The sequence below is a fragment of the Pavona decussata genome, unplaced genomic scaffold, assembly GCF_977016875.1.
Source record: "Pavona decussata unplaced genomic scaffold, jaPavDecu1.1 SCAFFOLD_371, whole genome shotgun sequence".
NCBI lineage: Eukaryota > Metazoa > Cnidaria > Anthozoa > Scleractinia > Agariciidae > Pavona > Pavona decussata.
In genome coordinates, this window is record NW_028145747.1 from 902,708 (window position 1) to 927,500 (window position 24,793).

The 24,793-nt window shown below is 39.1% G+C and overlaps 5 protein-coding genes and 1 long non-coding RNA gene across 7 annotated transcripts in view; 5 read left to right on the forward strand and 1 right to left on the reverse strand.

Moving 5' to 3' along the window:
- The window catches only part of LOC146452361 (uncharacterized), a 54,310-nt gene extending 52,834 nt beyond the window's left edge, over positions 1–1,476 (reverse strand). For both annotated transcript variants that reach the window (XR_014859775.1, XR_014859776.1), the window contains exon 1: positions 1,332–1,476. This is a non-coding gene — a long non-coding RNA (uncharacterized LOC146452361). The remainder of the gene's footprint in view (positions 1–1,331) is intronic.
- The window catches only part of LOC146452358 (uncharacterized), a 169,214-nt gene that overhangs the window by 83,015 nt on the left and 61,406 nt on the right, over positions 1–24,793 (forward strand). The gene's annotated exons all lie outside the window — the stretch shown is intronic.
- The window catches only part of LOC146452362 (uncharacterized), an 80,780-nt gene that overhangs the window by 46,720 nt on the left and 9,267 nt on the right, over positions 1–24,793 (forward strand). The gene's annotated exons all lie outside the window — the stretch shown is intronic.
- LOC146452364 (chymotrypsin-like elastase family member 1) lies at positions 467–4,889 on the forward strand. Its single transcript, XM_085098006.1, has 2 exons — positions 467–798; positions 4,322–4,889. The coding sequence occupies exons 1-2, from the start codon at positions 555–557 to the stop codon at positions 4,432–4,434; spliced, it is 357 nt and encodes a 118-aa protein (XP_084954132.1). The 5' UTR covers positions 467–554; the 3' UTR covers positions 4,435–4,889.
- On the forward strand, positions 8,091–9,816 carry LOC146452365 (uncharacterized). The gene has a single exon (XM_085097988.1). It carries the CDS (start codon positions 8,091–8,093, stop codon positions 9,750–9,752), a length of 1,662 nt encoding a protein of 553 aa, XP_084954114.1. The 3' UTR covers positions 9,753–9,816.
- LOC146452366 (uncharacterized) lies at positions 18,223–21,939 on the forward strand. Its single transcript, XM_085098034.1, has 2 exons — positions 18,223–18,751; positions 18,783–21,939. Exons 1-2 carry the CDS (start codon positions 18,562–18,564, stop codon positions 20,186–20,188), a joined length of 1,596 nt encoding a protein of 531 aa, XP_084954160.1. The 5' UTR covers positions 18,223–18,561; the 3' UTR covers positions 20,189–21,939.

Here is a 24,793-nt window from a genome sequence, read left to right on the forward strand (position 1 = left end):
TAAGCAAGAATCGCTAAATATCACACTAGGTTAAAAACAGTGACATTGAGATGACAGATATATTTAAATTGCTTGGTAATAAAAATCTTTTAAGGTCAAGTTTCCCAAAACTATCTCTTAAAGCCTTATAATTAACAACTATTCTACAGGAGCATGTTGGATATGAGATGATAGATCGTCTCAGATCCAATAGGCGTGAGTGGAATGATTGTTTCATTAAAAACAGTTCCTAGATCTTGCTGATTTTGCTTTGCAAGAACAACTAGGAGACAATTTAGTACTGTGGTTGCTTTCTCTCTGACATGGCTTAATGGCTCATATATGATGGCCGCTAAGGCAATCAAATCCCAGGAATTGCATCATATAATGATCTAGATTCTAATAACTTCTGTTCTATGTGAATCTGGTGTGGAGTTTTACAGTTTCAGTGCCAGGTACGGTAACGCCATAATTTCAGGTCATAGGTAGTGGTATTATAAAACCCTCGGCAATCTTAGAATATCGTTCCCCCCCAGGTCCTCTTTGAGTACAGACTGTTCAGAAGAATCTTAGCCATGAATCACTTTCCTCTTTTTAGTCTTGGCATCCATTACATGTCACAGCAATCTCCAACAGAGCAGCAATTTTATGCAACAAGAGTAATTTCACATCCCAGCTACAATGCAGGTGCAAGTTCTACACATGACATTGCCATGTTGAAATTGGATAGGTCTGTTGAACTCAACGACGCTGTTAACCTGGCTTGTCTGCCTGGATTGAGTGAGAGTGTGGCGGTTGGCACAGACTGCTGGGTGACAGGTATGAGTGATGAAAAGGTGACTCAGTTATAATGGTAATATTACTAAAGGGGGTATAATTCGGTGTGTTATCATCTGAGTCATTAATAAACTTAAATAATTAAAAATGGAAGACTTTGTAGCAGAATCAGATTTGCATAACTCGATTTGACCTGGGCTTTCTTTTCTGAGCCTGAGGGGAGGTGGGATTGAGTCATAACCGACCCCACCCCCCTTACCTTATGCCGTCACCAAATTAAAAACAATGAAACTATGGGTTGTATAATCGTTCAAACCCTTTACCTTTGAGGTACAAGAAATGGGAAATGGCGTCATATGAAATGAAAATTATGCCTTTTTTCTGGCTAGCTGGATAGAGAACCATGTGCATTTAACCATTTAACTGCACACATAAATGAAAACTGTAGGAGAGGTAACGGCAACTAAAAAGAAAACCAAAAACCTAGAATGACAAAAACAGGCGGTGTGCCACATAGACAAGCAAAGTAGAAATCAGAGGAAAACAGATCACTATAAAATAAACGAAAGACTTACATCTTGTCCTTGTAACGTTAGCGCAAGTCCCTAAAGCCGTAAAACGTAACAAAGATCGTAAAAGCTTCACTGTTTGAAACCGTGCAGTGTCTTTAACGTAAACATTCCGTTCGATGGGTCGTTCGATGAGCGAAACAAACTTCAATGAAGCTGTCCTCGGCCCAGACCACCGCAATGTCACGCAAGTTTAAAAACGTCACGCACAATTCTACGATAACTTGCTGTCAGTTTAGTTTTGTCTACTTACTTATGTAAACTGTCTTCATTTTCTTGATAATGATGACAGGATGTCATCGAAACGTCGAAATCTCTCCGCGTTATTTTTTCTAATTTGACACAACGTAAAAAGAATCTAAAGTATCTCAGGAAAGTTTTAAAAAGATCAGAAATTTTGATGGTACTTGCTTTTTATAACACGATATTAATCCTATTTCGCCTGAGATCCGGCGCAAAGTGCTCGAGCCGACTTCTTTGAACACAATTAATTTTTTTTGAAAATATTGAAGAAACTAAATCAAAACTAAAGCTAAATTTTGTGTCTTTTCCTACAAGTTATCTGGCCATCAAGTTATAGATCACTGTAACTTGATGTTTCCAAAACAAAAATATTTTGACAGCGATAAATATTTGTACCGTTTCTCGAGAAATTAAAAGTTGATCCTTTTAACATTTACATTTTTGTACCACTTTAAGGTTTCTTTATTGATTTCAATAACATTTGAGTCAGTCTGGATTATATTCTACAGCCTTAGAAAAAACCAACAGTTAACCCTTTGAGGACCAACAGCGCATACAGCTGTTTCGACAAAGGTTGTCCAAAAAAAGCTAAAAGCGTACGCGACAACGCCGAAAGGTAGTCTAGGAAATACATACATACATGATACTTTTTTGGCTCGTCCCCACGGGGCTTTTCAGCGTCAAAAAACAAATTTCGACAAGCTCACAATCCATAATGCCTCGATCGTACAGCGACTTGAAATGGCGGTCAATATGGATTCTGAGCTTTTGTTGAAATTTATTGGGTATTTCCCAGACTACCTTTCGGCATCGTCGCGTACGCGTTTACGCTTTTTTGGACAACCTTTGTCGAAACAGCTGTATACAGCGGTGTCGGAAATACCGTTCAAGCTTTCATGATTTGCTTCTTGTTTAACTTAAATCACAACGTCATGATATTCTAATAATGTGTGAATGGCACCAACTGGTGTATTTGGCCATCATCACACCCAGCAAACCGACTACACCTCCCGCTTTTCGCTGCACATCACCGTTCGTTTGACAACAAAGCCCAAACTGAAATGCCAATTTTTCGGCCAAAGAACAATTGCAATACCAAAAATTACTCTTATTTATGGTCAATATTTAATCCAAAACATTTGTTCAAAAATGAAAAGTCAACATTTACGGCGAACCTCAAACTCAGACCTTGGTATTTGAGTGGACGTTTTCCTCTCAACGTTTTCCGCGGGCTATACATCTGCCACTTTATCAGACCTCAAGTTGCCTTGTTCACGCCCGAAAAGAATTTTGGGTGATTCAGCCACAGTGCGAGCGTAGAACTCCTCCTCCTTTCATTTCAAATAGTGTTTGAGTGTCAAGCCACCCAGTACTACCAGTAAAATATCGAATCAGTTGAATTTTTTACTACTCCAAACGCGCCCAAATTGCCTTGGTTGGTCCCGGAATCCATCCACAAAACGGCCAGAGAGACAACTTCACTCCTGGGCTGAGTTGCTCGAAGCATAGTTAGCGCTAACCACTGGTTATGAGGTATTAAAACCTATAGGTTGTCATGTTATTTAACCCGGGTTAGCGCCATCCATGCTTCGAGCAACTGGGCCCTGGGCCTCCATGTTTGCTGCACAGCATGTTTCACGACTCAGTCAACGTGAAACCACCTCTCACCTCTGTTTCCTTTCAGAGGCTTTTCTCTACCAACAATCTAGCTTAATGATACCCAGACTGGGGGATTCTGCAGAGGAAAACGGCTCGAAAAACACTTATACAGCGATAAACTTACCAGATTCGAGCTCATGCAATCGCTCGAACATGTGCGTCACGTGTTATATTTAGCCACAGTATCTGAAAATCGCAGATATTTTTATGGTATCTCCGTACATGAAGTTATTGTATCCATGGTAGTCAATAAATAGTCCGAACCACTTTATTTCTTCATGAATGGAGATGCCATAAAAATGCCTGCTGTCCTAAGATAATGTGGCTAAATTGTCACTTGACACACATGACGATTGTTGTTTGTTCAAGCGAGTGCATGAGCTCGAATCTGGTACGTTTATCGCTATATAAGTGTTTTTTCGAGCCATTTTTCTCTGCGAGAAAAAAAACCCAACTTTTCAAGGTGCAAACGTCCTACAACAGTAGGCTCGTTCGGTTGCGTAAATCCTGAAATCTTGGCTGCTGGATAGCTACTCAGATTCAATAATGTTATTAAAGTTATTATTTGGCTTCAAATATACAGCAGCTACTTCAAATTTCGCGTGTATAAGTTGATGTTATTATGCTCATTTATTCGGCAGTGCTAAATGAAGAAGGGGCTAGGTCAACTGTATGCTTACTATGAAATGGATACTGCCATATTGTTATTGCTTACTGTTATTATTATTCAGTACCAGATGAATGAAAGTATCAAAAAGTAAAATCAAATGGAAATCTTCAAAAATTCATTAATAATTCATAGGCCCATTGACCTATAAAAAATTGTTGATAAAACATCACGTGCAGTGGTTTTAAAACCCGATAAAATCTCCTCCTTATTGGTATGTGGTGTTTAATGTTTTTCTCGTATGCTAATTTCCAACATTCACAAAAGCATCATTGTTATGAATCTAGACACACGCTTTTCCAGGAATGTTTTTGAAGCCTTTCAAAAAACTCGTAGCAAGTGTTTTATCGGGTCTAAAACCACACGGCTGCGTCTCGTGGTTTTAAATCCCGATTAAACACTGCTGCTCTCTCTTTCTCTTTTTCAGGATTTGGAGCCACCTATCTACGCTCGGATGCTCTTATGCAAGTTTCCGTCCCAGTCGTATCTCACTCCACTTGTCAAACAGCTATCCAGAAGAAACAATCGACGACAGCATGATCTGCGCTGGCTATCCAGAGGGCGGTAAAGACTCTTGCGTAGGGGATTCAGGAGGCCCGATGGTGTGTGAAGCCAACGGCAAGTTCTTCCTTGAGGGTGTGGTATCGTGGGGATACGGATGTGCACGCCCAAGGCGATACGGTGTCTACGGCAGGGTACGCCACTTTCGGCAATGGATGGATCATGTTATGAGCCAATATTAAGGAAAGAGGCCGATAAGCTTGTTAATGATGTCCGGAGGAAAAAAGAAGGCGCAGGTCTTAAAACCGGTTTAGACATACGCAAATAAGTATTGTAAACATGTGAAAGTGTAGGAAATAAAATGTATTGTACTGTACTCGCACTGTCAAACTCCATGAAATGATACGCATATGACGTCACGAGCCATTTCTTTCGTGAAGACCGCTTAAAGTATCACAGGCTTCTCTAATGCAAACGGAGTAATAGCGGACAGATTTTTAGGTCTTTTTGGCTGCCCATTTTGCGACTTATCTCGCTTCCATCGTTCTAAATACAAATGCGTTGTATTATTAGAAACGTACTGACTCAATTGACGTTGAAAAAACAACTTGAAGTCAAGTTTTAAAGTCATCTGAGGAGAGCACTTCGAAAGCTTGGCTAAAATCCGCTTGAATCTCAAGCACACGCTTACCTGCCTCACCATATTTCGAGAAGGATAATTATGGATCCTTTCTGTGCAACTCATTCGAGGAAAAGTTCAGTTATTGAGACACAAGCCTTCGTTGTAAACAGAGTTTAATTCAAATCGGGCGCCATTTTTGAAGCAGACAGCCGTGTTGCTGGAATGTCACGACAAACTCACGGTCAAACCTTGGCGCTAGTACTAAAACGGGAGAAACCTTTTGCTCGCAACAGATTACATACAGCAGCCCCTCCCGGTTAGGTGCAGATGGCGGTATTTTCCCATTTCAGGAATCACGTTAATTTTGCGACGATTTTATTAAGTGACACATAGTTTTGGTAAATTTTAATTTTTGTAATAGATAACCTCTGAAGCGCTGTTGTTATAGAGTTGGGCATTGTTTTGCTATTTAGCTCTGGGGATGCTCCTTGGCTGCTCGATCGAAACCGGCAACCGGATTTCTTGTAATGTCACAACTCTTTCCTCATAAATAACCCTTAAATAATTAAACTAAACTTTTACCAGGATGAGACATTTTCTGTCGTTAGCTTGGCCGAATCCAAAATAAACCTATAGTTGTTAGCACATAAAGGGGATAATTGAGGTCCCGCTTAAGAAATAATTGCCCCTTCCGATCCGAAGTTTAAATGGAGGCTGGGGACGAGTTTTTAAATTTCCATTTAATCAGAAATCGGAGTCCATCACAAGAACGATCACATTAAATGTAATCAGTTTCCCAAGTTTGAGGTTCTGTTATTAGATTGCAACCATGTAGAAGGCTTTCAAAAATCGGAACAATTAGAGATTTTGTACAGGGATTTGGAGGACACCATCTCAGAGTTCGAGACATTTGTATGGAATTGACAGGTCACAGCCTGATTAACGCGCTACAAAACATAACCAAACCTGGTAAACATACTAATTCTTATGCAATCTTTCCAGAATAGGCAATTATAATCGAATCCAAAATAGCCCAAACACGCTCCCACTTTATGTATCTTATAGATTTTGTGGTAAATAAATACATCAGACTTTGAAAGTACTTTTTTTTTCTTTCTCGGGAACACCTTTCTTATATAAAAAAAAAAAGACATCAGGGAATATTTATGCTAAGTGAATCAGTCATTTTTTCACATAGGATAACTGTGAGGACCTGTTATATCAAAGGAACAAAGAAAGTTAACGTGTAAAGGCAAGATATAACGTACTATGCGAAAATATGCTTCACCGGCGAGGATTCGAACCCAGGTCTCCTGTGTTCAAGGCATGCGCAGACACCTGTAGTGCAGTGGTTATCACGTCTGCCTTCTTATCTAACACCGGTTTCGGTTCTTGAGCCTGAAACTTGCGTTAATATCCAAAAGAATTCTTACTCTAACCGCTTGTAATTTAACAGAAAAATCTATCGGGGTATTTTAAAGATATCTCGATTTATACAAAGTAGGAACTTTTTCATTCATCTGCGCTTTATTTTAACTGTTTTTAAACATAAAATCCTAAAATCGGAGACGCCCATGCAATAAAGCTCAATATACATTTAGAATGTTTTGCTACGAGGACTGACCTTTTAAACAGAAAGATAAAGTGTCAAGTTTTATTTGGCAAGAGACATTGGTAAAAGATGCGGGAATAAACAAAATCACCCCGAAAAATTGATTCATTATTTACTTGAAAACGCTCCTACAGATTTTTTTTCTAATTTCGCCTGCAAGTTGTCTACATTGAGGAGTTTAAATCCCTAACTTTTAGTCATAAAGTGTCTGACTAGATTTGGAGATGTTTAAAAATGAGAGGCTGTGCACTACCGTTGCTATGGTAATACCTGTTGCTTGGAAACCGAAGAGAAAATTAACTTTGATGATATGTTGAAATGATGATGTAGTATGAAGGAGATCGAAGTTGATCTTCTATGCGAGATTGTAATTTCAAAACTTCCACCCCATGTCTAAAAGAGTAAACTATAAGCAAGGAACCGCACAACGAAAATGCTGTAGGTATACGCAGGATCTGTAAAAGATCTAATCAGCCAAAAATATAAATGACTCAAATTTCTGCAAGGCTGGACTGCGTAGAAAACTTAACACGACAGCGGCATGATAGAGACCAAACCGAGAATCAACAGAATGCGGCAACCGTGGACAGCTGTTTCGAGCTGGTTGGCTCTCGTCAGCACGGTGTAGCACAGCAAAAAGTAGAACACCAACGCGAGTCGAGTGTTCTACCAAATGCACGTGGTAGCCGATTTCGGATGGGCCCAAATTCAGACATCCGTCCACGTCATAGCGCGTGACTACGAACAATGAACAATTGAACTGAAATATCATGCCGCTGTCGCAATAAGTTAAATGAGAAAAGCAAAACTTTCCTTCACAGGTACATGGCCAAACCATGTTAAAAAGTACAGCATATCGGATCTAAAAAGATCTACGGTCCAAAACATAAAAGCAAACTAGTTTGCTTTTATGTTTTGGACCGTTGTTTTCTTTTTTCGTGAAGTGCAGGGAGCTGTGGTGGAGTAGGAAATCATCCCCGTGCAGGGATATAAAGATCATGAAAGATAGTACACCCTGCAATTAACATTTTTTGCGTATCTGATGGCTCCTGCGAAACATTATATGCCCAGATGTCAAGTGAGGAATATAAGAGTGGTGAACTTTGTTCTGTATCCGTCTGCGACACCCTTACACCTTACCTGGGGTGGGGGTGGTCATTTTTTCACTCTCGTTTCCAGAAGACAACCAATTTTCTTCAGACCAAAAAACTCATATCAGTCTCCTTGCGATTACCTTTGTCTGTAGAAAACCATGTATAATTGTCACTTCCTTTCATATCAGCCTTGTTCGGTTTCAATCATCGATTTCTTTCCACTTATTCCATCACGTGCACTAAGGGTCGATCTCATGACTGTCATGAGATGAAGACAATCTGTATAAGGTTGCTATCCCAAAATAGAAACAATAAAAAGCCACAATTACAAGGCTTTGAATTGTTCATTTTGAATTGCATAAAAAACATGAGTTCGATTATCACAACAGTTTTTAAAGCCACCATTGGCTTGCTTGTGAATAAAGTAAGGGATAAAGCGGCAGAAAAGTGGAAGGATGGTGACGTAACAGATCAGAAATTCCGTGGCTTGATCGTGCGTGAAATCGATGAAATCAAGTCGCAGATGAAGGGCTTAGCAAGAAAAGATTTGTTCGCAACCATTAGCTTCTTTAAAGAAGGAATCGAGTTGCTGTATGAAGTGTTTGATAAGGCGAGGTCCAGAAGGGAGCACGGTAGGATAAAGGAAGAAGGAGCAGCTGGAACAGCTAGTGCTGAAGCAGTTTCGCTAGCTAAAGGAATGAGAAGACTGGAGCTTACTAACCTGGATGAGTCAGCTACGAGGGCGCTTGCCTATGCAAAAGACAGATTCAAAGATGCCCGCAGAAAAGCGACAGAAGCATTCGCTAATGAAGCATTGGAATTGTCTGATCGCGTACTGGCCATGCAATATCGAGTAATGGCGACAATACTGGAGACAGTAGACAATCCCGAGGTCGCATTAGCAGCGTGTAAAGTGTGTATTGAAGAGCTACACAGTCTGTCAGCTGTTAAGGAATGTTTTACTATCGAGCTCAAAGGAGGCTTCTGGGCTCGGTTTAGTAAAGATGAACGGGGGGCAATCATTTCCGCTACTTGTCATGTGAATCGCACCATCTACGATGTTATGCTGATGGTCAGTTTTGGCAACAAACAGCTGTCCGCAAACAACTGGCCCTGTGTTGATACCGGGCAAGAGAGAGTGGATCCGCTCTGTGATGGAAGAGTTGCTAAAGTGTTGCAGAAACAAGATAGGGACCATTGCTGTGAAGCATGGTCGTTTGGCCAGGAGGGTGAAAAGGAGCACAAACTGAAGTGGGCTCAGGGTATCGCTACAAACACAGATGGACAGTTTGTTATAACAGACTATTCGGATCAAAGTGTGAAAGTTTTTAACAGCAGCGGAAAGTTTGTTCTTCAATTTTACCCTGAAAGTAATGACACTGAGACGGACTTAGCTGTTTTTGATGTCGCCACTGATGTGAATAGCAACATCTATGTACTGGTCAGGCTTGGGGAGCCTGGGGCTGAGCGGGAAGTTCAGGTATTCAGTCATACCGCTGACCTTCTACACAAGTTTCCTTTGAGGGGAGAGGACTGCGACAGACTGGCAGTCACCAATAACGGAGTGCTGGTACTGACAGCAGATGAGACTGTGCATGTGTACGAGCATGAGGGAAGATATGTACGTAACTTTGGAGAGGGGATACTGAACAATGCATGTGATATCACTACTAGTCCTGATGGTCAGGTCATGATACTGGACACTGATGATTCCTGTGTGTTCATATTTACGGAAGATGGTGAGCAGCAGTGTAAATTCAACATTAACAAGAAAGAAGATGAGTACAGGCGCATTGCATGTCATCCATCTGGTGAATTTGTTGTCGTTGCTGGATGGGAACGAGGGACAGATCTCCTGCGTGTGGCAACATACACTAAAGATGGCAAGTGCGTGAGGAGAATAAAACTAAATGAGCGAGTGCTGGATTTGAGTATCCCTGTTATCAAAGGGATTACAGTGAGCATGGTGGGTCACATTGCTGTGGCCTTTGTAGATTTTTCCCGTAATAGCAAGGTAATTGTTCTCTAGAGCCAGTGATACTGCAACACAAATCAACAATATTTAGTGAAAAATAACACGAAAGAAGTTTCATGACAACAAACAACCCATTTTTCTTCGCGACGATTCAGGATTATCAAGTGACTGTGAAGACATCCAATACTGCTTAGCTATCGACTGTAACAGTGACTACGTTCACTGATGTTTACTTTTGTTGTTGTTATTTTCTTAGAGCTTGTAATGTATAATTTAATATCATCTGCGATGAAGAAAACCTACAAAAATATACTAGTTAATACACAGGCTGACCACCCTCTGTTTGTGTGGTATACATGTAATGACTGTTTTCAACTTGAGACTTTATATTCACGCGACATGATTGGTTGAAATTTTTACTGAGTAGAGATATTTAAAGTCGCCTTTTACCATTATGTTGAAATAAACTTTCAAGGAAATGTTGATTGAGTCGTGCGTGGTGTTTTTTGCCATTCCGAGCCGTAGAAACCTTTCGCTGGCGAGTTTACTGTTCAACAGTGTTGCCGGCTGAAGGCCTTTGGCTGGCAACACTGTTGATCAGTGAACGCACCAGAGAAGGGTTTCTACGGCTCGGAATGGCAAAAAAAACCACCACGCATGACTCAATCAGCATTTCCTTGAAACTATATATTTTCAACATAAAGGTAAAAGGCGACTTTAAATATCTCTACTCAGTAAAAATTTCAACCGATCGTGTCGCATGAATATAAAGTCTCAAGTTGCAAACAGTCATTGACCACACAAACAGAGGGTGGTTCACCTGTGGTTAAAAGCATAAAGATTTTAGGTTTTAATATTGAGGGTGTATTGTTTGAGGACAATTCTGGAATAACAGAATAGACAGAATTTTATTTCTGCGAAGAATGCAATTCTGCCAATTCCTGTGAATTTCTTGAATTCTTATTACAGAATAGTCCCAAAAAAATGCTCCCGAGTCATCTTGCAAATCAGTGTAATCCAGTAATTAATCCTATTAGAAGGTTTCATTACAACCTTTTTATTTTACCTTTGCCTGGCCTTTAAATTGTTGAAGACGTTAAATTATAAAAGGGTTTTTATAAAAAAAAGGTTAGTTATTTTGCTGCTATGCAGAAATGTTGCTGTTATTTTAAATTTATTGAGGAGCCCTGAAAAATAACGAACGAAGGAGCAGAACTTTTAATAGCCGTTAATGTTTTCATACCTGTTATAGTTAGCAAAGGATGCCGGAAATTTCTCATCTTTTTAAGCCCCTTTTCTTTAAATTATCTCCTGACAAATGATAATATTTTTGACAAACTATTTTCGTGGCAACTGATAAATCCTGGCTAAGTAATTTAAAGTGTTGTTAAAATTATAATTGATTTTCATCTGCTTACAAGTATGAGTAGTGAATAAGTTTCTCAGGACTAGATTGACAGTTCCACATGCAACTATTATCCTGGCCAATAAGGCATTAGCGACACTTGACTGTTTTGGAAATTTTTCCCATTTTACTTTGCTTCAACAATATCAACATCTTTCCCACAAGTCGCTCATTAACAAAATCTCTCCCTCCCCCTCTGTTGAATGTTAAGGATTTACACTTGTTGATTTGTCCATGTTCATTGCCATTGTAATGGAGGGAGAATGGGTAGGAGTAAAATCATGTCTGCATATTGGCTCAACCGAGGCTTCTGCTCCAAACAATTATTTTGACATGATTGAATAATGAAAATATACCTACATTATGGAACAATTGAATCAGATCCGTGGGTGTTAACTGATTTGTTTTTAAAATACACGTCCAGTGCATGCAGTTGATATATAATTTATATATTGTGGACTCTTATTTTCTTATTTTTATTCCCCACAAGAAACTGTCAGTACTTACTTAAAAGTTATCACTAGTGACCGGTGCTTGCAACACAGTTTGTAGCAAGAGTTTAGAATCATTTTTTTATTTAAGTAATGTGGGTTTTTTAAGGGTGTGAAAGAACTGTGAGACCTTGTGATCTCATTTCTGTTGAAACAACAATCAGTCTTAAATTAATGTAATTCAACCACCGGTCAGAAACATTAACTTTTATTGAAGTGTATTTACTAGTTTATAATCTTGAGTGATCACTGTGTATATGAACACTGTTATTGGCCTTATCTAACAGCAGTAGAAAGAGGTCATGTCAGCATTAAAGGGAGTTTGGGAAAACTGTAAAGTGTTTGTTTGATTGACATAAACATTCAAGTTCTCCCAAACCTACTGTGGTCAGGTTATTTAGCAACTCACACAACTTTGTAAATGGAAGTGTATTCCTTATTTCAATAAACTTATATTGATTATTAGTTCTAAGTAATACAGTGTCAGTCACTTAGCTTAAAAATTCCCATTTTAATACCTGATCTTATTTTCAAACACATAAATACGAATTCATTTTCCAAATAGAAATAGTAACTTTCTTCACGATTAACTTCATAGACAATTATGATTTTTTTTTTAATATTTGTTTTTTGTGTTGTTCCTTCACCCCTACCCTCTACCCCCCCCCCCCCCCTCCCACGTCCTCCTCTGACGACCTGCCATGTAGTAGGGTGTTAAAGATTCCTCGCTATCTGCACCGAAATAGGATTAAGGATTTCTGGAACAGTCTTATTCCAGCGGCTACAATTGCGTTCAATAACATCTGAACTGTCACACTTCAACATTTCATCCACAGACTCTAAAGTTAGAACCACTTGAGTGAAGTAGAATTTGACCTTCCAGTTAATATGGACTCATCGCACACTTCTCTATATTTCTGTTTTCTCTAATATTAATCCACTTAATACGGACACACATTTTTTTAAATTAGAGAACTCAGGGAACTCTTGAAGTGAAACAGATGGAATGTCATAATTAACGGATAATTTTCACAAAAAAACTGTATTGTCTGTTGTAAGTTAATTCTCGGAAAGGTCAACATGGTTTCTAGGAATCGGCAATGTCTGGCAATGTTCAGATGACGAGGATTACGACCCGGTCACGCTGTCTATTTGAGAAAACTTTAATGATTTTTGGTCCAATTTTAATATAATAACCGCTAAAATCATCTTTTACCTTTGCCGAGTGAATGAAGGGAAAGCAGTAATTTAACTTTTGTTCAGGTGGATAGGAAATAGGGATCAAGCATTGCGTGTTTTTGATGTTCGGAAGTATTTAAGAAAAATAGTTTTTCTTAGAAAAGCGGAAGCTGCTGAAGCTTTTGTCATTGTGTTACGTCATCTGAGGGCATCAGGGGAATCCCCGAATTAAAAGTCTTCCATGTTTTACTCGTAAAAGAGTAAGTATAATAAACACGGCTAAAACTCTAATGAGACATTAATGAGCGCAAAGTTCATGCCATTCTGATAAAGGAACATAACCGATTTATCGTAACGGTCCTTTGTTAATGATCAGTATCTATTAATCAAGCTAAAGTTTATTGAGCTAAATTTAATTCCCTTCTGACTGCTGGCCGAATAAAAAATGATCACTAGAAACCCACAGAATGTTGAATTTTAAAAATAATGAAATATAAATTCTGAAAAATATCGCATGCAACAATCTTGGACAGAATAAAATAAGAAATTAACCCCCCTACCTCCCCCCAAAGTCACTGATGAATTAGCTCGCAAAGCAAACGCGCCATTTTTCCATCATTGAAATGGGAGGGGGCTGTCTTCATTTTTCTTTTGATCTGTCTACGATTGTAGCAAGGGTCACTCAGATATAACTTAAGTGCAAGATGGAACTGTAGAGAAATTATAAAGCGTACATATACCTTAATTTAAAAATCAGCTTATGCATGAACTCATTTCTTTTTTTGGGGGGGAGGGGGGGGGGGGAAATAACGAGAGGGTCCCAGGTGAGTTCTATTATGCTGAAGACCCACAATAACCCTAATACAAACATCAGTTCCCTCCGGGGACAAAATCTTTTCAACTGTAAATGCTTGTCAGACGAAAAGGCTGCAGAACCGAACTACCTTATAAAATCAGTAAATATGTAGAGCAAAACTCTTTTGGAATAGGCCTTATCACGGTTTTCGACGCCATTTTGACGAGTAGGCAAACACGTCTGAAATAACAGTGTTTGTATGGAAATCCGATGTCAAATAATTTTCAAAAGACATCGCTTCTGAAAAATTCATGAATTGGAAACTTTTGGCGCTAGGAAAACGATTTTAAGAAAAAAAATTGGAAGGGATGTAGCTGTGCCAGAAAGCGTACAGTCGTGTTTTGAACTTTCCATACATTTGTCTGTATGGCGAACCAGCCGTGAACTGCTACTAAAAATAGTTTGCGGGAAAAAAATACAGGGAAATGTATGGAAAGTTCAAAACACGATTGGACGCTTTCTGGCACAGCTACATTCCTCCAATTTCTTTCTTAAAATCCTTTCCCTAGTTCCAAAAGTTTCCAATTCAAGAATTTTTCAGAAGCGATGTTTCATGAAAATTATTTGACATCGGATTCCCATACAAACACTGTTATTTCAGACGTGTTTGCCTACTCCTCAAAATGGCGTCGAAAACCGTGATAAGGCCTATTCCCCGGGTTATGCCTCTGCCATTGATTGCATCGAAGACGGTTCCTATTAACTAACGTTCCAGCTCATGGCTTTGTGGAACTGAGTCACCATTTAGCTTTTTTACGACAGTTTCTTTTAGCCACAAATTTCATTTCAAAGGTACCTCAGCCTTTCTGCAGACAGTTTGAAAACACGCAATGAAAATACAATCGCGGTATGTAAAAAGTAGCCAGTTCTTTGCTAAACCCGTCACACATGCAACCTAATATGGTAATAACTAAACCAAGTTTGGTTTAACCTCTCCTTTTGAATAACCGTATAACCTAGACGCCTTCTTGTTATGAAAATTTAGTGGCTGAGAGACGAAGAGTCAAGTGAATAACCATTTTCACCCTACGTCTTGCGGACCGAATTTGCTCCGTGTCGGAGAAAAACTCGACTCTTACAAAGAACAGTTGATAAGGTTCCGGCGATCATGTTGGTTTTTGAGAGCTGAGACGAAGATAAGACCTACCCTACACAGGCCACGTATTAGGGACATTTCGTTTAGTTCTTTTAGTGTTTCTAAGAATAAAGAGGCTCGGAACACTTTCCATTTGGCTTAATTTTCCGGTTCAACCAGGAGAAATGCAAATGAACGCGCGGATCAAACGGACATTTCCAGGCACGTACAGGCGACCTTCCGAGGTACCTCACCTTATCCGTTCCAACCAGTCAGAACGGAAACAGTTGCCGTCAATTTGTGCAAAATTTTTTATAGTCTTTTTGGTTTTGTCCCAGTCTAGGGCCATTATTGCGCCATCAAGCAGATTTCATGATCTACCAATGGGATTGCAAGTTTGAAACCATTAATAATAATGATAATGATAATGATAATGATAATGATAATGATAATGATAATGATAATGATAATGATAATGATAATGATAATGATAATGATAATGATAATGATAATAATAATAATAATAATAATTATAATAATAATAATAATAATTTGGCTTTGTGGGAAAGCGTCCTTGGACACCGTATCTACCTTGCCAGTCAATATATAAACAATAGCCTCCATTTGGCGCGAAAATATGCTCAGATATTTGTCCGCGGACATTATCTGTTCCGAGAAGCGAACAGTTTTCCGAGAGCGAAGCTCGAGGAAAACTGTGAGCTTCGAGGAGCAGATAATGTGCAAAGACAAATATCTGAGCATATTTTTAAAGCCAAATGGGAGGCTATTGTGGTTATTATCCTTCAAATATTTTTCGCAACATGTAGCAACGAGCTTGAGTATTTGAATATTTCGTTTAAGAGCAGTTTACCGTCAAAAACGTTTACAGCGTATGTTATTTTCTAATACTGCTTTATCGACCAACAGGTTTATCTCTTCTTCTGTCATAAAAGCAAATCGTTCCCCTTCTTGACATTAATTTTAATTGTAAACAAGACGCGCCTTGAAGTTTTTGAAATTGGGGAATATCACTTGGGGAATATCACCGGATATTCCCCGGTTTTAGTTGGGTATATTCGGTCACGTGAGGCGTTTAGACCAATCGCGCGCGAGCGAAAATATTTGATGGATTATAAGTGACTATACCAACCTTTTGACTGATGAATACACATGATATATGTCAACCCGCTGAATTCGGTTGTAAACGGGCCCTCTCAAATGACTGAAATCATGGCATATTGAGAGTGTGGTTGTAATCTAATTTCTTGTTCAAAACACTAGAGTCGCTGATGTAAAAACATAACGTTGTTTAGTCAATTTTACTCTCTCATCAATTTCGTTTTTCTTTTCGTTTTATTTGTACTCTTCTCGGAGTCAAAAAAACTCGTGTTTCAGTGTCGTTGCACCAACAATGCTTAAATGTTCACGGAATTCCGTTAAAGGAAACTTCGTTCGATTTATATCTAGCTGAATGTTTGAAAACGATATCAAACGTTGCTTACTAATAGAGACATGCCGGCGGTCTTACGAGGTACTGCAAAGATCTATTAAGCAGGTTTTATGTAAGCAAGCAGTACGAGAATTATGTATCTAGCACAGCTAATTAGGGCTATCGAAAGCTTATTTGCTTTTAGCTTAAGTTGGCTCACATTTTTTTTTTGTTCGTACACCATTTCTTCAGTTTTTCTTTCTTTCAAATTGTTTACAGATCGTCTAGATGCATTCCTTGCCGGCTCAGTTATCTTCACAGGATTCAGTCCCAGGATTACCCTGATCCTAGAGTCAACCGATTAGACTATATATCTGTTCTATGTTTTTCTGCCGCCATTTCGTGTTAGATCCATTTTCAGTCACCAAGCTAAATAATTTGTTATATTTCTCCTTTTTCTTATCACGGCCGCTTAATTCATAGCGGTATGTTTCAAATTACCTCAGTATCACAGGCCATATTGATCGCTCTCTCGGCGCTGACATCGATTTTCTGACAGATTACGATATTCATCTGACAAAAAAGGTCCTTGCGTAGGTTATTAGGAGATCACACTGCGGGCAAATCAACTATCACGATCGTGACATTCTTGCCAAAATACACAAATTTTGTGTCACATAACTGTTTTCCTTATTTGTATGTGTGCATATTATTTCTTTTGAAGTTTTTCTGCTTTTCGCGTATTTCAAACCTTGTTCCTCGGACATGAACGGATGTCAGTTCTGACAACGCATGCGCATGCTATCTTACTCTCACCCTGGCTCTAGAGGCCTGTTGTCTAAAAAATGAAACTGAGCAAATAACCGCATTGGCGGTTACAAAGAGGAGGGACACGAGCTTTTCTCGTAGAAACATCACTTTCACGGATGATGCCGGGCGCTGTGCTGAAAGTGACGCGTACTTTATAAAGCATACAAGTTAAGCAAAGAGTTTGCAGATCCCCATTCCATTTACTTTTTTTTTTTTTTTAAGAATCCGTTTTTTTATAAGAACGTTGAGGCTGAAGTCAACTAAAAGTTAAAATATTTTCCATGGTTACCAAGGCTGAGAATCAGCTGAGAACGTTAAAACTTTGCTGCACTCGCTGCATTTTCGTCGCAGAATCAGGTAGTTAATGTCACGTTGCAAACCTCTGTGGTCGTAAAGCCAAATTTACTGTGCTGCCGTGAAATCTTGTACCCACTACTAGAGTAACAGAGCAACAGAGCATGTCACAAGCAACTTGACACCACATTGCGTACCAAGCCCGCAAAAGATTTACTGAGACGTTATTTAAAAAAAACCCGATGTACTGTATTTGAAATTTACCGCTATGTCCGGTCACAGCTCTCAAACTTTATTTGCGTCTGGTTCCAACTACCGATGACAAGCCGTTGTTCGTTTCTTGTGCCTACTTTGGCTCATCATTACAACTCGTTTGTAAAGGCTCTTTGGTTAGTTTCGCAAGGGAGGCTCCACTTTCGCCTTTCCGCACTGAGTAAAGCTTCCAAAGCGACTGGTCAAGCGACGCATATGGCTTATTTTCTGTCATCTCTATCATCTCTCTCTATTTTCAGAGCTAGAGCAAATTTAAAATTTTCAAATCCATCACGCCACCAGACGTTCCCCCTTTTTCTCCAACACTATTATCCATTCTCATCGTTTCCCTTTGGGTTTGGAATGGGGTCTTTGTTGCCAGTGGTAATAAACTTTTGTTAAGACGCAAAACCTCAATACATTGTCCAGGTCAGTCTTTTTTTGATGGTAATTGAGAATTTTGTCTATGTATTTTCTTCTTCCATTGTTTTGTTTTTTCATAAAGTGTTGTTAGCTGTGGTGGGGGCGGGGGGAGGGGGTGGCTGAGGAAATCATCCCCGTGCGGGGATATAAGGATAGTAACCCCCGTAGCAATGTGCATCTAGAAAATAACTGTTAAAAGTTGTAATTAACATTCTTTGCGTATCTGATGGCTTCTCCGAAATGTTATATGCCCATGCACGTGTAAAGTGAGGAATATGAGAGTGGTGAACTTTGTTCTGTATCCGCCTGCGACACCCTCATGCCTAGGCTAGGGTAGCGGGGCTCTTTATCATAGTTACTCTCGTTGCCAGAAGAAATAAATTTTCTTCAGACCAAAAAACTCGTATCAGTCTTGTTCTTGTTGTTTTTGTTTGTAAAAAACCATGCATAATTGTAACTTCCTTTCACAGCATGCAGCCTTGTTCGGTTTCAATCACCGACTTCTTTCAACCTATTCCATCACGTGCACCATTGGTCGACCTCAAGACTTCCATGAAATGAACACATGCTGTATGAGGTTGTAACCTCAAAATAGAAATGATAAAAAGCCACAAAGCTTTGAATTGTTCAATTTGAATTGCATAAAAACATGAGTTCGATTATCACAATAGTGTTTAAAGCCACCATCGCCTTGCTAGTGAATAAAGTAAGGGATAAAGCAGCAGAAAAGTTGAAGGATGGCGACGTAACAGATCAGAAATTTCGTGGCTTGATCGTGCGTGAAATCGATGAAATCAACTCGCAGTTGAAGGGCTTAGCAAGAAAAGATTTGTTAGCAAGCATCAGCTTCTTCAAAGAAGGAATATGAAGTGTTTGATAAGGCAAGGCAAGAAAGGGAGCACGGCACGATAAAGGAAGAAGCAACAGCTGGAACAGCTAGTGCTGAAGCAGTTTCGCTGGCTAAAGGAATGAGAAAACTGGAGCTTACTGACCTGGATGAGTCAGCATTGAGTGTTCTTTCAAATGCCAAAAAGAGATTCGAAGATGCACGCAGGAAAGCGACAGAGGCCTTCGCTAATGAACGTTTCGAGTTGTCTGATCGCGTACTGGCCATGCAATATCGAGTAATGGCGACAATACTGGAGACAGTGGACAATCCCGAGATCGCATTAGTAGCGTGTAGAGTGTGCATCGAAGAGCTACACAGTCTGTCAACTGTTAAGGAATGTTTTACTGTCGAGCTTAAAAGAGGCTTCTGGGCTCGGTTTAGTAAAGATGAACGAAGGGCGATCATTTCCGCCACTCAGTGTCATGTGAATCGCACCATCTACGATGTTATGCTAATGGTCAGTTTTGGCAACAAACAGCTGTCCGCAAACAACTGGCCTTGTGTTGATACAGGGAAAGAGAAAGTGCATCCTCTCTGTGATGAAAGAGTTGTTAAAGTGTTGCAGAAACAAGGCATGGAGCACTGCTGCGCAGCATGGTCATTTGGTCAGGAGGGTGAAGAGGAGCACAAGCTGAAGTATCCTCGGGGTATCGCTACAAACGCAGATGGACAGTTTATTGTAGCAGACTATTCGGATAAAAGTGTGAAAGTGTTTGACAGCAGCGGAAAGTTTGTTCTCCAATTTCACCCGGAACCTAATGACTCTAAGACAGACTTTGATGTTCGTGATGTCGCCACTGATGTGAACAGCAACATCTATGTACTCGTCCGCCTGGGGCTTGGGGCTGAGCGGAAATTTCAGGTATTCAGTCATACCGCTGAACTACTACACAAGGACCGGGGCGTCAGACTGGCAGTCACCGATAACAAAGTGCTGGTACTGACAGGAAGGACTGTGCATGTGTACGAGCATGAGGGGGAATACGTTGGCAGCTTTGGAAAAGGGATATTGAAATCGAATGCATGTGATATCACTGCTAGTCCTGATGGTCAGGTCATGATACTGGACAGGGATGTTTTCTGTGTGTTCATATTCACCGAGGATGGCGAACAGCAGTGTAAATTCAACATCAACACCGAAGAAGATAGTCACTGGCGCATTCAATGTCATCCATCTGGTGAATATGTTGTCCTCGCCGGATGGAAACGAGCAACAGAGATCCCGTGTGTGGCAGTATACACTAAAGATGGAAAGTTCGTGAGGAGAATTAAACTAAATGAGCGAGTGGTGAATTTGGGTATCAGAGGGATGACAGTGAGCATGAAGGGTCACATTGCTGTGGCTGTTAGAGATGTTTCCCATAACGGCAAGGTAATTGTTCTATAGAGTTAGTGATTCTCAAACAAAAATCAACATTTTTTTTAGTGAAAACTAAAACAAAAGAAGTTTCATGACAACAATTAAGTCATTTTTCTTTCCGACAATTCAGGATTATCAAGTGACTGTGAAGACATCCATTACTGCTTAGCTATCGACTGTAACAGTGACTACGTTCACTGATGTTTACTTTTGTGTTTTTTTTCGTAGAGCTTGTAATGTATAATTCAATATCAGCTGTAAGGAAGAAAACTTACGAAAATATACCAGTTTTAAAATAGCATAAAAAGAGTAGGTTTTAATATTGAGGGTGTATTCTTTTAGACCAATTCTGGTTATTCCTATTGTGGTACAGGAATAACAGAATAGACAGAATTTTATTTCTGCAAAGAATGCAATTCTGCCTATTGCTGTCTATTCCTTGTATTCCTATTACAGAATAGTCCCAAAAGAATGCTCCCCGAGTCATCTTGCCACTCAGTGTAATCCAGTTATTAATCTTATGGGGAGGTTTAGTTGCAACCTTTTTATTTTAACTTTTCCTGGCCTTTGTTGTAGATCAGCGAGTTCAAATGGTTTTTATAAAAATGGTAACTAGTTATTTTGCTGCTATGCAGTAATGTTGTTGTTATTTTAAACTCATCGAGGAGCCTTAAAAAATAACGAATCAAGGAGCAGAACTTTTAATTAGCCACGAATCGCTTTCATACCTGTTGTATGGCAAAGGATGCCGGAATTTCTCATCTTTTTAAGCTATTTTTGTTTTAGTTTTCCTTTCCTAATAAATTATTATATTTTTGGCAATCTATTTTCATGCCAACTAATAAATTCTTTTTTTACAAGTATGAGTAGTGAAAAAGTTTCTCAGGACTAGATTGACAGCTCCACATGCAACTATTATCCTGGCCAATAAGACATTAGCGACACTTGGACTATTTTGAAAATTTTTTCTTTTTGGCTTTGCTTCAACAACATCAACATCTTTCCCACAAGTTGCTCATTAACATAATCTCTCCCTCCCCCTCTGTTCAATGTTGACGATTTACACCTGTTGATTTGTCTTTGTTCATCAACATTGCAATAGAGGGAGAATGGGTAGGAGCAAAATCATGTCTGCATATTGGCCCAAGCAAGGCCTCTGTTCCAAACAATTTGGCCAAGATTGTATAATAAAAATATACCTGCATTGTGGGACAATATGAATCAGATCCTTGGGTGTTAATGATTTGATTTTAAAATACATGTACATGTACATGTAGTTGATATATAATTTATAAATCGTGGACTCTTAATTTCTTATTTTTATTCTCCACAAAAAATGTACCCACTTATACAGTTATCACTAGTGACCGGTGCTTGTAATACAGTTTGTAGCAAGAGAATCATTTATTTTAGTAATGTGGCTTTTTTAAGAGCTGGAAAGAATTTTGAGACCGCATGATCTAATTTCTGTTGAAACAACAATCAGTCGTAAATCAATGTAATTTAACCACCGGTCAGAAATATTAACTTTTATTGAAATGTATTTACTAGCTTATAATCTTGTGTAATCACTGTGTATATGAACACTGATATTGGCCTTGTGTTAACAATAGGAAGAGGTCATGTCAGCACTTGAGGGAGTTTGTTTGAGTTGACATAAACATTCAAGTTCTCCCAAACCTACTGTGGTCAGGTTATTTAGCAACTCACACAAGTTTGTAAATTGAATTGTATTCCCTATTTCAATAAAGTTATATTGGATTATTAGTTGTAAGTAATACAGTGTCAGTCATTTAGCATAACAATTCACAAATTATTAATTTTCCTCACGATTAACTTCATAGACATTTATGATTTTTTTTACAATTTGTTTTCTGTGTTGTTCCTTCACCCACCCACCCACCCTCTCCCCCCACCTCCCTCGACGTTCTGCCGTGTAGTAGGGTGCCAGATTCCTCGCTCTCTGTACCGAAATACTGTAGAAAGGATTTCTGGAACAGTCTTATTCCAGCGGCTACACTTGTGTTCAATAACATCTGAACTGTCACACGTCAGCATTTTATCCACAGACTGTAAAGTTAGAGCCACATGATTGAAGCACGATTTGACCTTCCAGTTAATACGGACACACAGCTCGCTTCTCTATATTTCCGTTTTCTTTAATATTAATCCACCACATACGGACACATATTTTTTAAATTGGAGAACTCTTGAAGTGAAACAGATGCAATGTCATAATTGACAGATAATTTTCACAAAAAAACTGTATTGTCTTTATAAGTTAATTCTTGGAAAGGTCAACATGGTTTCTAGGAATCGGCAATGTTCAGATTTACGACCCAGTCACGCTGTCTATTTGAAAATGATTTTTTCGTCCAATTTTGATATGATAACCGCTAGAACCACAAAAAGCGAAATTAACTTGTGGATAGGAAGTAGGGATCAAGCATCACGTGTTACTGATGTTCGGAAGTATGTAGTTTTTCTCAGAAAAGCAGAAGCTGTTGTCATTGTTTGACGTCACTGTACTGAGGGCATCAGGGAAATCCCCCAATTAACAGGGCTTCAAATCACTGGCCGTGAAAATAGTTAAAGACAAAACTGAAACACAAACAACGATAAAACACTGTTAACAGTCTTCTTTTGTTTTACTCCCAAGAGAATAGTGATGAACGTGACCAAAACTCGATTGAGTTAACAATGAACGCAAAATTTATGCCATTCTTATAAAGGAACAAAACCGATTTAGCGTAACGGTCCTCAGTTAATGATCAATAAATTAAACAAGCTAAAGTTTGTTGAGCTATATTCAGTCCCGCTCTGACTGCCAGCCGAATAAAAAAATGATCACGAGTAACACATTTAATGATGAATTTTGAAAATAATGAAATATGAATTCTCAGCAAGGGTCACTCAGACTGAATCATCAGTGCGAATTGGAACTTGAGATTGTTTTTATTAAAAGCGTACATATATCTTAGTTCAAAACTCAGTATATGAAAGTTGTATAGTGTACCGGCAGGTATTGGGGGGCGAGAATAGCTATACAGCACTATACAGTGCACTACCCACAATAAACACAGACATCTATTTGATATGACCGTTTCTACTGGGCGGCTGGTTATCATTTTTTAAGAAGTGGAGGGGGGGGGGGGGGGTGGAATCTTAACCATCGAAAGTTATTTTACTCTCCCTCGAAATTTCATTGTTTTAAATGATCGATTTAACCAGTTGAAAGACAAACAAAACGCGCGGATCACACGGACACGGCCTTCGGGGTACACCTTTCCCGTTCCAACCATTTAGTAATTTGGAATGGAAATTACCGTTCATTTGCACAAAATTTCCACTTTGTTGTCTTCTTACGCCACCTCTAAGTTTTTTTTTTATCTACCAATTAGATTACTAATTTGGAACGAAATGAAAAAAGCCTTCCGTTTGACATGTAAAGTTTCCGTAATTTTCAGTGCAAATTTTGGCTTAAACGCGAAAAGCGCCCTCGGACACCGTATCACCGTATGCCCTACCGGTCAATATGCAATGACACAATTTGTTGACTGATGAATATTATTATGTCTACCTGGATTATTGAAAAGGGGCCTGCTCAAATGACGCCTTGTTGGAGATTCATCCTGTATACTGCTAGGATTTGAATGTTGAAGAGTGGTAAGCCGATAAATGTGATGATAGCTTTTAAGTTAGTTGAATACAAACGGTACACACGGATCAGTCAGTGATATGACATTTCTTTCACATCTACCGCTCTTCGACATTTAATTCCTAGCAGCATGTAGGATTAGCTGAGTGGTACAGCATCCAAACTAGTAATCGGAAAGTCTTAGGTACGACTCCAGCCGGCAACTCTTGTAGAGAACACTCGGATTTCCTTTTTTTTCAAGTATGCCTGTGTCACAGATTAAAAAAATACGTCTATCGTTTATTCACTAGGCTTAAAACATAACATGACACTTCTTTCATTAAATGCAAGTTCATGTAAATCTTCGCGCACGCGCACATGAATGAAACAAATAATATTTAAAAGAACCATGAAATTTCTGTAGAATTTCTATTGACACTTGTTCTTCAACCAGTCTCTTTGGAAATGGGTTTCGAACTTAGGAATGTTTGATTATTTGTAGCAAGCTACAGTACGCTTTTACCTCCAATTCTATTTACTCGTGTTATGCCCAATGTTGCGTGTTGAAAAGTTTAGTCCAGCCGTACCCGGCCGGGCACGATGTTACACATGGCCGTCCGGACGACAAGATGCTTTAAAACATTACATAGCTGTTCTTTATGGAAGACGTCTGACAAAAATATAACCTGGAATGATAATCAGAAGATAGAAGACGAACAGGCACAATTCATCAGTTGGATACAATACTTTGTTACGGGTCAGAAGACTTTGACATGTTAGGTCACCAATGGATTTATAATAATGCGTTGGCGTCACTTTCTTTATGTAACAAAGAAGCTAAACAGTCCTTTATAGAGAGACAATAGTAAAAGCTAAAATAGTTTCCATGTTTGCTTACAAAGAGTTTTGGCTGTATTTTCTTTACCGTTCAGCAAGGAGCTTTCTCTCGAGTTGGAGAAACCTCAGTTAAGCGAAAGTAAAAACTATCTGCTGAT

What these genes read in the sequence shown, in the direction of transcription:
- LOC146452366 (XM_085098034.1), top strand. Translation starts at nt 18,562, where the DNA reads ATGAGTTCGATTATCACAATAGTGTTTAAAGCCACCATCGCCTTGCTA. An exon ending in AAGAAAAGATTTGTTAGCAA is followed by an intron (nt 18,752 to 18,782) that starts GCATCAGCTTCT and finishes AGGAATATGAAG; the next exon opens with TGTTTGATAAGGCAAGGCAA.
- LOC146452365 (XM_085097988.1), top strand. Translation starts at nt 8,091, where the DNA reads ATGAGTTCGATTATCACAACAGTTTTTAAAGCCACCATTGGCTTGCTT.
- LOC146452364 (XM_085098006.1), top strand. Translation starts at nt 555, where the DNA reads ATGAATCACTTTCCTCTTTTTAGTCTTGGCATCCATTACATGTCACAG. An exon ending in CACAGACTGCTGGGTGACAG is followed by an intron (nt 799 to 4,321) that starts GTATGAGTGATG and finishes TCTCTTTTTCAG; the next exon opens with GATTTGGAGCCACCTATCTA.